Source organism: Phodopus roborovskii, unplaced genomic scaffold (assembly GCF_943737965.1).
Source record: "Phodopus roborovskii unplaced genomic scaffold, PHOROB, whole genome shotgun sequence".
In the NCBI taxonomy this organism is placed as follows: Eukaryota; Metazoa; Chordata; class Mammalia; order Rodentia; family Cricetidae; genus Phodopus; species Phodopus roborovskii.
Genome location: NW_026126470.1, coordinates 5,563,479 through 5,577,472, shown reverse-complemented (window position 1 = coordinate 5,577,472; position 13,994 = coordinate 5,563,479). Strand labels below are relative to the sequence as shown.

Sequence of the window (13,994 nt, the reverse complement as noted above, 5' to 3'; positions counted from 1 at the left end):
TTTGTCATGTTTTGCTTTTCTCCTGGAATGTTTGAGTTTGGTCCTTTTTACATTCAGAAAACAGTTAAAAGCACTGATCTAATTAACAGTGACCCTCCTCCCCACTGAATGTCGGGTTTTGTAATCAGGTAGTAGAAGAATAGATGAGAAAGAGGAATTTACAGCCTTTCCATGTCAGGTGATCTTAATAGCATTTCCACAAAGAACATTCTTAGTCTAAGGTTTGCCATAGGGAAGACCGGACAGGACATCCTGTGTCACATGCTAAGACTTGGCAGTGACTTGGAGCTTGGATAGCTGTCAGGGTTCTAAGTGTGTTTGCTTCTCCCATTCAGTTTAGCTTTTCAAGTTCATGAAACTTGCCATTATGAAAGTACTGTGTTTTTCTCTAAAGGATTTAAATTCAGGTAGCCTTTTGCCTTTCCTTTTTGTTTTCTATAGATCACATACTGGTAGTTGGAACCCTATGAGCCTAAAGACCTAAAGGTGAGTGAGCTCTCCTGTACTGAAGAGCACCGTCTTCCCTAGTCTTTGAGCCGGTGTCTCAGAGGATGCTTGGTGGTTTAGCCTCTCTCCTGAAAGTAGACCCTTGAAGGGAATAAGCTTCAATGAAAAGCAGAGGATTTCATTTTCCCGAAGATGAAAGGAATGCCTTGACAATTGGCTTTAGTTAGTACCTATAAACAAAGATCTGGGGCTTTTTTTGTTCATTTGTTTTTGTTTTTAATGCAAACATACAAATCAAAGCACTCTGAAGTCAAGGGGATGGAACCCTTGATGTCTTGCAAAAGCAAAAGAATCAAGTTTTCCTTTTTCTGTTAGGATGACAAGGCACTGGTGTGTACATGGACTGCTTAGTAAATCTGCCCATCTGATGGTTCTTTGATTTGCCCTTATTGATTGGGGTCATGCTGGGCAATGGTCTACTGCTGAGCTACAGGCATCAACCCTTTCTGATACCTTTTAAAATAAGCATTTCATTTGTCTCCTTGTACAAAGTGTTGAATAGAATGTTCAGTGGATAACCATGTGGCTATTTGTAGATATATCACAGATCCTGTTTTACATAACTTTTCATTGATGCTTACTTGAATATAAGACAGAAGTTCAAAATCTGATTCAGAACGCTTAAGGTATAGTGTTGCTGTTTTCAGAGCTCAGACATTTGATGGGGTTGAGAAAGTTCCTAGCACACATGTGGTATATAGGATAACCTGCTTTCCCCTGCAGAGTTCAGAGGGACTCTCACTCTGTAATCAAACATTGCCACTTACTCAGCAAAACAGAAATAGTTACACCATATGCCATAAGTCTTGACCATAAATAGATTTGTGTGAGTTTATTACTTTTAGACTAAAGAAAACTTTAAAAACATACCCTGTAGGATTCATAGCTTTTGGCTTTAATGGTAAAATAGAAAGAGTAGGCCTGAAGTCCCATACGCATATACGCTGTAAACTTGCAAAGACACAGCAAGGATTTTGTTTCATTTATGAACTCATGATTATCTTGTATGTAATGGGGTCCTCAGTAGGGATAGGTCTGGCTTTGTTTTCAGCTGCTTCATTAACTAGATGCATTTCAGACTTTTCCATACACCACTCATTGCACAGCTAAGGAGATCTGGTGAGAGCTGGATAGCTTAGATCTGCACTAAAGAAAAGGGCCACTGCAATGACTTCTGAGGCTGAGTCACCATTCTTTCTGTTAGTAGTCCTTGCTATAAAGCATTCCCCACTGCATTTTACTTTATGCCCTTTAACCAACATCGGCTCTGTTTACTACAGCACTGCTCTGAGGCAGGGTTTTACTTTGTATTTCGAATTGGGTTTAAGCCTAATGAGCACTTATGTAGGAAGGTTCTGGGAAGAATGTAGATAGATGCTCTAGGGAAATGAGAGGGATTGAATTGTGTGGCATTGTGCCTCCTCACATAGGTCTTCCCCAAATTTCTCATTATACTTGGACATTGTGTATTGGATAAGATATGTAGCACAAGATACTGTTTTATCAGTTCTCATTTTAGAAATGGAGACTGGGCTGGAGAGATGGCTCAGCTGTTAAAGGCTAGGCTCACAACCAAAAATATAAGAAATGGAGACTCCTAATTGTATTTGGATGAACACCTCTGATTCTGTTGTAGTTAGCATGATACCCATGATACCATGCTATCTTTTTTTTTTTTTTTTTTTTTTTCTGTTTGGTGCCTGTAAGTAAACCCTTCTCTACTATTTCTCGGTGGTGAATAATGCATCTTAATAAAATGTTATTTGTGATCATTCAATGCAGTGTGGTTAGTGGTTATCGTACAGGGAAATAATGTCACATTTGCTAAGATCTCGTTATCCTAGGAAACTTGGGGTCATTGAGAAGGTCATTGCTCCCTTGGAGAAGGTTAGCAGGGTAGTTTAGTTTTCCTCTCAGTCAAACAGAAAGAATAACGGCACTGCACAGAAGTTCATGCTGGAGGAAGAAGCCTGTTAACTTCTTAGCGCCTGGTTTTCTTGTCTGTTCTTCCTTTGTCCTTTATGTGGCCTACATCATACTGATTGAGAATGTATTTCTCAACTCTCTGGTCTTTAAATGCCTTTCCATCCCAATTTTTAGCTTTCTAGTGAGTGTGTTAAGGTCTTTCAAACTTTATTGCTTAAAAATATGCCTGGGGGTTGACTTCCAAGGGAGTTTACTTACCCTTCATGCATGCTGTGAGTCCTTAAGAGGTATTTATCCATATTTTCTTTTCACTCTCCACAATATGGACGCAGATAATGTGGGGGGACAGTCTTTATATCTAGAAACTAGAGGAGAGACTTGTTAATAAGACAACACCCAGTGGTAAGAACAATCATGACCAGTCACTAGAATAGGGCAAAAGCTCTTTAGATTTGACTAAATTATGATTCTGAGATGAAGAGATTATTCTGGATATGTCTCAGTAGACCAGTGTCATTACAAAGAACCTTGCAGATGAGAAGAAGCATAGAGGTAGGCAAGGAGCTGTGATGACAAAGTTCTGGTTGCATTGTCTGGCCAAGATTCGTGACTGGTACCACCAGCATAGGACTACCTTGATTTGATTCATGAAGTTCATTGTAAACTGGACTCTAGAGATTCAAAGGAGATAAGGCTTCAGTACTTTAAGCCACTAAATGTGTTGCCATTTTTTTACTAAAATTGTACTAGAACTTTGCTCATCTGAGATAATTTCCTATGGACTATGGCAATAGATGTACAATTTTTAAAAAATACATTAGATAGTCACTGTGCACAGAATATATGCAGTTTTGAATATGAATAGAGACATTTTTAGACTCCCATTATAGTGACTATTTTCATTTAATTCCATAGGTAACAAATCTAGCACTTAAGCAAACACGAGGGGTTTTTATTTTTTCCCTACTCACAAAAGTTGTGTAGAAGGACACACAAGCCTCACCATTTACAAGTGATATGTTCCTGGCTTGATGCAAATTTCAATTAATTTCTATGAGGTTTTAGTATTGGCTGATTCTTATGTTTTGTTTTTATTCCAGCATCTTTAATTTATCTTCTAAACTTAAGTTGGCATGACTTGGCAGGCCACATTAATTTCTGAACGAAGGTTTTCTTTTTAATACAAATTGAATTATCTCAAAACCTTAGGCAGAAAGTTAGAGATTCCCATCAAGTGCTTCTTGCCATTGGCTACTGCTGTCTGTCATTTAAATGCCCCAACATACATTTAATTCAGTGAAGGGATATATGGGAAGTGTATACAGTTTAAGTACTAGAAAATGTTAGTGGCCTATTGTGATATTTTGTTTGTGCTTTAACAAATAAAGCTTGCCTAAAGATCAGAGTGCAGAGGTAAACCACTAGTTAGCCATAGAGACCAGGCAGTGGTGGCTCACCCCTTTAATCCCAGCACTGGGAGGCAGAGGCAGACAGACCTCTGGGAGTTCAAGGCCACCCAGGGCTACATGAGATTGATCCAGTCTAAAAGAGAAATAGAGTCAGGGGGTGGTGGCTCATACCTTCAAAACCAATACTTGGGAGTCACACACCTTTAATACTGGATGAGGAAGTGGAGACAAAGGGATATGGCTGAGCAGAGAGGAGTCTAAGGTGGGAGGAGACAGGAACTTAGCATTCAGTCTGAGCATTCACCCCTTTATTCTGAGGATTTTGTAGAGGTTAGAACAAGTGGCTGGCTGCCCTGTTTCTCTGATCTTTCAGCATTAACCCCTAGATCTGACTTGGGGTTTTGTTAAGACTAGCTAGAATTTGCTCTACAGTCTGTAATTTCAGGACATGGGCTGTCTGGAGATTAAGTTTTGCCTAACAGTCAAAATTTATACAAAACCAATTGCTGTGGGAAAAGCAAATACTTACCCTACTGTTAAATCTCCCCTATCATTTGTGTTACCATAAAAATTAACCACATAGATGAAAATCCAGAACTAGAGTTGAGTGTCTGAATTGTTGCTTTCTTCTCCTTCCACTCTTCCTCCTATGTTTTCAGAGGCAATGACTTTCACATGTTTCTCTTGTTAATTTATCCTCCAGGTCACTGTCAGATCTCAAAAGAGCATCCCCACATCTCTAAATAATTTGGTTTTCTTTTTTCACTGTAGGTACTAGTTACTAGCCTGTCGCTAGTATTCATCTCATGTACATGACCCTACACCCTGTGCCCTTGGTCATCTGTGACTACTGATTGCACAGACTGCATTTTGTCGTGAGTGGAGTAAACCTGCACCCCAAATTACCAATTCCTCCCTAGTCAGCTATGAGACCTCCATTTCTTAGTCTCTCTCTGTCTGTCTGTCTCTCTCTTCCTCTTAATAACCAAGGGCATGCCTCTTCCTCTGTTTTTCTAAAATCAGTGCTTTGTGTGCTGACGCTGTTATGCATATCTCCCTCTCATTTATTTCTCAGTACCCCTTCGTTGGTGTTTTCATTTTCATGGTTGTCAGCCTTGGTACTGTTCCTTCTGAGATTTTTATCTACAATCTGTAGGTTCTCTTACCTGTCAGTGATTTTTCTGGTGACCTCCTTCTCCTTGTAGCCTGAAGAGGCTTCCCTCCAACCTTCACACACTGCTCCTGCTCCGAGGCTTCCCGCCCTTCACTGTTCTATGCTATATTTACCCTTTTATGGGTTCTGACTCTCCTCCTTGACTTACCTCTTCAGTTTGTTGGAGGAAAAATTTCAGAGTCATCTGATCTCTGAGTTTTTCAGTTCTTCTTGCATATTTATTTGATGGGTCAGCTGCAAATAGATTTCACCAGACAGTGACTATTTCCAGCCTGATTTCTGAATGTTGAAATGACCTATATATTAATGTTCATTTTCCTTTCTGGAGATGTTTAGTATCTTCTCTTTTTTTTTTCTCAGTATTTTAAACTTTAGCCATGATGTATTTCAGTGCAAGTGTATAAGGTGAAGTTTACTAAGCATTCACAGGTCCCTTTGCACCTCCGACTCTGATTTCCTGTCATGAAAGCCTTCCTTTCTTCCCTGCCTTTAGCCACACAGCTGTCCTCTTTCCTTGGCCGTGCCTTGGAGATTTTTTGTTGGCTATTCCTGCAGTATAGAGTGTGTATCCTTCACACATCTGCTTGGCCCAGTTGTTACAATTCCCCACTGCCCAGTCACTCCTAATCTTTTTGTCTTGATTTAATTTTCTCCATGGTACCTGCCACTAATTTACACATGAAATAAACATACATGCCAACTCGCATATTCTTGTGAATAGGTTTATATGTATTTATGCATGTACATATACTTTCTGTGATTTTTGCCTTGACCACCATGGCAAAGTGCACCTAATAGCTGACGAAGTAGTGACAGGTTGTAAGTCTGAGAGACGCTGCTAGGACTGGCTTCTTGTAAGATCTTCCTCCATGGCTGCTGACCTTCTTTTCCTTTGGCTTACATGTTCCTTTGTCTCTGTGTCTAAGTTTCCTCCTATAAAGATATTAGCTCAATTGGATTAGTGTAGCCTTTCCAATGACTGGATTTTAACTGAATTACTTCATTAGAGATCCTGTTTCCAAATTCAGTTCTGTGCAGAGACAGTGTGTGTTTACACTCCGTTCTATAAGTCAGAGGGCATGGTTCAGTCACTGGCACACTCATCTTCCCATAGTTGGTGTTCCTGAGACAATTGTGAGAATGTGATGTTTGAGGAAATAAAGGTTTCCCCCCACCAGGTCTCTGGTTTTATTATTTTTGTAACTTTCAGTTTTTTAAAAAAAAATATTCTTCTCTCATATATTATATCCTGACTGTAGTTTCTCCTCCCTCTACTTGGAGAGTGGAGGGAGAGGAGATTTTTTTAAAATTATTTTGAGACTAATATAATTACATCATTTCCTCCTTCCCTTTCCTTCCTGTCAAGTGCCCTGCACAGCTCATGGTCTCCTTTTCTTTAGTTGGTCTTACCATGTGTGTGTGTGTTCCTAAATTTTAAAATACAGCTTGCTCAGTCTAGACATTACTTGTATGTGCATGTATTCAGGGCTGAACATTTGTAATTGGATATAGTGTGCTTTTCTCTGGGGCTTTCTGAGACAGGGTAGCCTGTCTGTGTAACCCTGGCTGGCTTAATGCTCACTGTGTAACCGAGTCTGGCCTCAAACTCAACTCATGGCAGTTCTCCTTCCTCAGACTTTGGGTTGCTAGGGTTAGAGGATAAGATATCACACCAGGTATGAGGTGTTTTAATAAATTGTTAGTATTTACATTGTTTTGCTTTATTCATTGTTATATATCCCATATCTAGACAATGCTTGGCATATAATAGGTGATACATGGATAATAATGAATATGGTAGCCTCTTGATAAGTTCCGTCCATGTGAATTGTTATCCTGCCCCATTTATGGAAAGTTATCTTATTACATTAATTCAGTTGCCATTGTCAAAAACTTCTGTGTATTATTTTTCTAAATTTGTTAATTGAATTTTGAACAAGCTTATTTTGACTTCACCTGTTGTCTTACTTTGAAGATGGGGGATGGGGGATTTGTTAGCCATTGTTATCCAAGGCTAATCCAAGGAGTATTACAGATACTCCTTATTTTGGCAACCGATGTTCAATTTCTGTGAACTATCTTCTTGCTGTTTTCTTATGATGTTGCTATTTTATAAGTGATCCATCTTTGCTCATTTTTCTGTGTTTATTGTGTCATATTTTGCTCCCTGAATTGAATTGCCAGTTTCTTTCTAGGCCACAGTTTTGCTGTCTGTGTTCTTTTTCTTATGTATTGATTAATCATTTCCTGGGAATCCTTGGCCATACCTTTTTAGTCTATAATGAAACAACAACAACGTACAGGTGGCTTATTGTAAGGGTGGGAGCTTTTGCTGCTAATATCACACTGTGGGAAGCTGGCTCTTACTCTCGAAGAGCCCTTTAAGGTAGAGTGCAAAGGACTTTGGTTTCTCAGCCCATAGCAGCTGCTTATGTCTCTCCCTACAAATGCTTTATCCCTTTTTCTTAGGTGAATGCCTTCTGATTTCCACCTGTTAGCCCAACTTGGAGTACACAGAGTATGATCCTTTTATGTCTGTTCTCAATTAGTGTCTTGGCTTTCTGTTTCACTTTCATGACTTAAAAAAACATTATCTGTGTTCTGCCCTCTTCTCCCTACCCTTAGAAGAACAATCCATCAACCAAATTCACTTTCTCTGACTTTCCCATCTTGATTTATCTGGCTACTATTTCCCACTCATCAGTGATAAACTATGTATAGGGTGCAAATGAACTCTGTATAAGGGTCAGAAAAGAACCCAGAAAGAGTTCTTGCCACCAGAGGCAGAGCAAGGCTGGTTTGTAATCTCCTTGACTTGGGTCCCCTACTTTCCTTTTTGTACCTAACTCACCTCTTCATTTTGCCATTACACATAGGTCTGCAATTAAAGCCTTACGGCCTGGAGGGCTACTCGTGTACTCCACATGCACACTATCCAAGGCGGAGAATCAGGATGTAATCCATGAGATCTTAAGCTCCCACAGTACCATCGCGCCTGTGGATATTAGTGGAATGGCAAGGACCTGCTCCCAGGATTTCACATTTGCCCCCACCGGCCAGAAATGCAGTCTTTTGGTGATTCCCGAAAAGGGCAAAGCTTGGGGCCCAATGTTTATAGCCAAACTGAAAAAAAGCAGTGAGTACAGGAAAATGGCACCGTGGATTTTGTAAGTCTTGTTGATATGTTATTATATGCCTATTATTTGATCTCACTACATGTTAGTATTAAAATAATTACAGAGCCACTCTCCCAAGGATCATTTGGAATTCTGTTTAGTTAGCACTTCAGCCCGCTAGAGCATAGGCTTAAGAATTTTTAGGTACAGTTTTGTTTCTCAAATATATGTATAGTGATGCTTTAAATTGGGACAGATGGTACTGCTTCTGTTCTAATCAATGTCTTGTTTTTACTTGGTAAATTCATTAGAATACATGGTTCTGTACATCAAATGCTTAGGACTGTATTCTGTGTCATGGGTATTTAAACCTTTCCCTTAAAACGGGATCTGCTAACACTCTTACCATTTTCCTCATCAAATGTGCAGATTCTTTTTGTAAGAACAATTGCTATTCCAAGGCTAACTTCTTAAGCAGCAGAATTTCTAGTTCTAGCAAAATAGGTTTCTTATTGGCAAAGTTGTTTTGTGCTAAGGACTCTCTTCTGTTTACTGCAAAGGTCAGTGACTCTATTGACACCAGCTTCATTTATCCCCCATTTTCTTTTATTCACAAATTGAAAGGGTAGATTATGTTGAAAGGCCTTTAGAACAGCAGATTCACACGCACGAGTTTGACTTTCGACATTCAGCTTGTAAAATAATGCAGTCTATCCAACAGGCTATAAAACAAGTACTTGAAACAAAACCAGAATGATTAATAACGGCAATAACTGAACTATATTTGGAGTGCTTTGTTACATAATTGCAGTCATAATGAGTACTACAGAATCTGATTATCTTACAGTTGCAATCTGGAGGGACTTTTTATTTCACTTGGTTATAAAATGTTATATGAGAGTGTGATGTCACATATTAATGCACAAGAGAGATATGCCTAATGAGAGTAAATTATCTGTTACCAAGACCCCAAACCATTCACTGAGTGGCTCTCTCTATATATATACATATCCCAAGAGTTTTGTGCATGCTTCTATATATGTGCCTGGGGTTTTAGAATCAATTTTCAATCATGGAATTTTCTTTAGAAATTGTTTCTCTTGGAAACAATTTGTGAGGCTGAAGCAGAAGGATTCCAAGTTCAAATCCAGCCTAGGCTGCATAGCAAGACCCTCTTTTAGAAAGAGTTAGGGAGGACAAAGGAAGGGAATGAATGAGGGAAGGATAGAACATGAGAAAAAAGTTACAAAGCACACTTGAAATTAGAAATTAGTTTTTAAATTTTTTATGATTTATTTATTTTTATTTTACATGTATGATTGTCTTGCCTGTGTGTATGTGTATGTACCACATGAATGTCTGTTGCCTGAGGAAGCCTGAGGAACAGGGCTTTGGTTCCCCTAGAACTGGAGATACGGATGACTGTGAACCACCGTGTGAGTACTGGGAATCCTCTGATCTACAAGAGCAACAAGCACTCTTAACTGCTGAGCCATCTCTCAAGACAAAAATAAGCTTAAAAAAATCAGCTATGGAACACAAATTTCCATGGAAGAAGAATAATATATTGTTTGTCTGTTCTGTTCATTAAGCTATTCAGTACATACATTTTGTTTGGCAAGGATGTGTAACTGGATTCAAATGAATGGAAAATCTAGGAAAAGTTTTGGGATTTCCTTTGTTCTCTGCAGTGTTTTAAAATATATCTGACCAGTGTATTTAAAGTAATAATTTATCTTTTGGGCCCATCAAATGTATTCAGTTAATATCAAAGATTAACGACAGAAAGTGTTTAGTTTGACTTAGTGGGGTTTTCCCCCCCTGTTTGAAATCCTGTCTTTGGATTCTATAGTTTTCAAAGTGCATTTGTGTGTGTGTGTGTGTGTGTGTGTGTGTGTGTGTGTGTATGTGTGTAAGTTAACCACAATATAAATTTTCACAGTACAAGGTATTGAATATCATTATTTTTCCTGTATGATGTCATGAAGCTTCAATTGAACACAAAGTATGGTACTGAACTTGACTCTCTTGGTACTGATGAAAAATACGTATGTATTTATTACATATATTTATGTATTTTGTTATTAAGATGGCTGTAACAATATTGAGCATTAAATGGTTGATTGAAGTCTTTCTGTTGCCTTTTTTGATCTTTATAACTATGCTTTAGTAAGGGTGGTGGTATGTGTCAGTAATCGGCCCTTGGGATGCAGAGACCTCCCAAAACAAGCATTGGAATAAGCAGCTGCATGGGCTGGAGAGATGGTTCAGTGTTTAAGAGCACTGGCTGTTCTTGCAGAGGTCCTGAGTTCAATTCCCAGCAACCACATGGTGGCTCACAATCATCTGTAATGAGATCGGGTGCTCTCTTCTGGCCTGCAGGCATACATGAAGGCAGAACACTGTATACATAATAAATAAAAAGATCTTAACAAAAAAAAAAAAAAAAAAAAAAAAAAAAAAAGAAAGAAAGAAAGAAAGGAAGGAAGAAAGCTTCCTATGGCCCAGGAATAAGCAGCTACACGTGAGTTAGCGTTTGCCTTCCTCTCTGTGGATGAGGAAAGCAAAGGCCAGTGTTATTTGCTTGTCAAGGACACTGACAACTTAAGCAGGGGACCCATATGAGGGCTGGCTCCATTGCCAGCCCCTCTGTCACTGCACTGTCCCACCCAGTATGTATTAGAGAACTTTCAAGATTGCTTGCTGCCTTTATGCCTATTCTTCACTATTCAGTTTCCTATGTATGCCCAATTCCTTATTCCCAGAATATCAAAGGCTTTGTCAATACTTGGGGAAGGAAAGCCTTGGAACTATTTCATTCCTGTTCTGAGAAAGGGTGTCTTATGATTGTGATACTAAGGTATCTCCCATGGAGGTATATTTTGCCTCCCTCTCTGTTATAGATGGTGAGCTGAAAATTGGAAATTTGGACAGCCTTTGCATTTCAACTAAAAACTGAAGAATAATTGATGCCACTTTCAGTGGCACATGGTCACTTTAAAAAGAGTTCTATGAAAATTTAGGTTACCTACCAACACATTAACTGCTCCCTGCCATCAGCACCCTGAGCATCCACTCATTTCACAAATAGACTACGAGTAAACGCCATGCATTTAAATGGTTTGTACTGAATTTTTAAAGCATAAGATACTATTTGTGGTTTGAAGCAAAAGTGCCCTACTATTCTTTACTCTATTACATATATCCATTTAGCTTTATACTTAAATTACATGTTATTCCCTTAGTGGTACTGTGAAAAATACGCTTTCATATAATGTGGGTAGGTATAAAATAATGGCTACCTGAATACATGGTGCATGAATAAATAATAAAGACCTAATAGACCTTTATTCAAGCAGCCTCTGTTCCTGGTCAGAAGCATCAGGTCATCTGCATAGGCTAATGAAACTCATCTGAAATACAAGAGAAAATCCAAATGAATAGTGACAATTGCATTACGTGCCAGAAATCCTTTGATGCAATTGAATGGGGCTACTCGACTTATGTGTTAGGTAAATTTGACTTTAGGGACAAATAGAGCAGATAGCACAATTTATTTGCAACTCATCTGTATGGTTGAAATCAATGGTTTACAATCTCCCTTTCCTGACTTATTGCTGCCCTGGGGTTGGAGGCAAAGATGAGACCCATTCCCAGTGTTCCTTTCCAGACTGACAGTGGTACTATAATATCACTCCATCCCAGGGGCACCTATGGAAGACTCAGATGGAAGCTTACAAGTTAAATACTGTATACTATCAGCTACTACTAGTCTGCTTGTGCTGAGAGCCCTAACACCATCTGTCCTAAAAATATTAACTGGAATGTCAGCATTTGGAATGGCTGCAGGCTGTAGAGTCAGTGTGAGAGAGAACTACTATCATGACAGAATGATTTCTATTAACATGACAAATGACATTTTATAATAATATTCAAACTTAAAAAGACTTGATTGGGGATTCTCATAAGGGACTCACTAAACAACTAAGCAAACATAACAGTTAAAAAGGGACCTGTAATCCAGTGATAATTAAAAAAAAAATGAATTTCCTCACATCTAAGGAAGATTAGCTTGGTAGAACATGTACCTCTTTAAAATGTAATTCAATAACTCTAATATTAGCTCCATACCTCTGTAACTTTTTACAAGTGAAGAAATTCATTTCCTTAGGCATATAAGACCACACAGTCATGATGAAACCCTAGGATAGCATTTGCTACCTCAGGCAAAGGACTGTTTGCCTCATTGGAAGCCATTTAATGGGATACGTCATGACTCAATTAAGCTTGCTATGGCTTGTCAAAAGGAATTTTCCACTGCATATTGCTATGGAAGAGCCTATTACATATGAATAACTACCACACCACAGGATAAACAGGCTGGAAATTGTACAGTTCACTAAGGAATAAGACACAGGACCATAGAACCCAACTTCAGTCTAGTTTTTTAAAATACATTTGTTTCTTTATTTTATATCCCAGCCTTAATTTCCCCGCTTTCCTCTCTTAGTCCCTCTCCTACAGCCCCCTCTGTTACCAACCCCAATTCTCCTGATGGGAGATGTCATTCTGTCAATATGTTTCTCTTATTGGTTAATGAATAAAGCACTGTTGGCCAATATGTAAACAAGATAGGCGGGACTAGGAGACAAGGAGGAAAGAGGAAGTAGTGGGGCGGGGGTCAGCATGGTAAGACTGGACAGAGCAGAACGCCAGACCCTCTCTCCGGTAAGATGAGACCATGTGGAAACACTTAGATTAATAGAAATAGGTTAATATTTAAGACAGAGCTAGCCGATAAGAAACTAGTAACTGGCCAACAGAATTTATCTAATACAGAGTCTCTGTATTAGATATTTGGGCCTCAGCTGGGCCTGTGTGTTATTTGGGGCTGTCGTGGCAGAGGGACAAGACCAGCAGGCAGAAAAACTACTCATAACACTCTCCTCTGTTTCTGTTTAGGAAAGGCAGGTCTCCCATGAGCATCAACAAAACATGGCATATCCAGTTGCAGTGAGATTAAGCACCTACCCATGTATTAAGGCTGGGCAAGGTGACCCAATCTAGTTTTTTGTTTTTTTAAAGGGAATAAGATTACTGATAATAGTAATAATTAGCCTGTGGTTATTTTTATATAGAACTTCTTATTTATCCAAAGGTAGTGACTAATTTTCTAAAATGAAACAGGCTGAGGGCCAGGGAAATGCGATGGCTAAAGGTGGTAGGCTGACCCATGACAGGGTGCTGATGGGCAAGGACTTCAGAGTTTACCACTACCAACACTCAAGAAAAGAGGATAGGGGAGTGTTGGTGACAACTATCTCTAATGTCACTAGAAACTATTCTGTGTGGCATTTTTAGTCACAGATATCCAGTATAATTATTTGCATCATATGGCACACGATAGCTACTCCTCTTAAATTGATCTGTAGCCCCCAAAGAAAGACATGGAGACATTATTAATTATGAATGCTTGGCCCTAGCTGAGGCCTATCCTACCAGCTCTTCTAACTTCATTTAACCTGTTTCTATTCATCTATGTTTTGCCTTGGCTTAGAGCATTTTTTTTTTTTAATCTTTCATTCTCTATGTCCTATTTTCCTGCTTCCTCCATGTCTGGTTGGCCAGCTCCTGGCATCTCTTGTTCTTTCTATATTTTTGAGCCTACATTCCTCCTCCTACTTACTCTCCCTGACTGGAAGTCCTGTCTATACCTCTTCCCTCCCTCACTATTGGCTGTTCATCTTTTTACTAGACCAATCAGGTACCTTAGGCAGGCAAAATAGAACAGCAATACATCTTTACATAATTAAACAAATGTAACACATCTGTACATAGTTAAACAAGTATTCTGCAACATTG

At 39.0% G+C, this 13,994-nt stretch overlaps 1 protein-coding gene across 1 annotated transcript in view; it reads left to right on the top strand.

Moving 5' to 3' along the window:
- The window catches only part of Nsun3 (NOP2/Sun RNA methyltransferase 3), a 44,593-nt gene extending 34,643 nt beyond the window's left edge, over positions 1-9,950 (top strand). The window contains exon 6 of the mRNA XM_051191721.1: positions 7,893-9,950. Coding sequence (XP_051047678.1) covers positions 7,893-8,187 — 295 coding nt within the window. The 3' untranslated portion in view covers positions 8,188-9,950. The remainder of the gene's footprint in view (positions 1-7,892) is intronic.
- Positions 9,951-13,994: the final 4,044 nt, after the last annotated feature.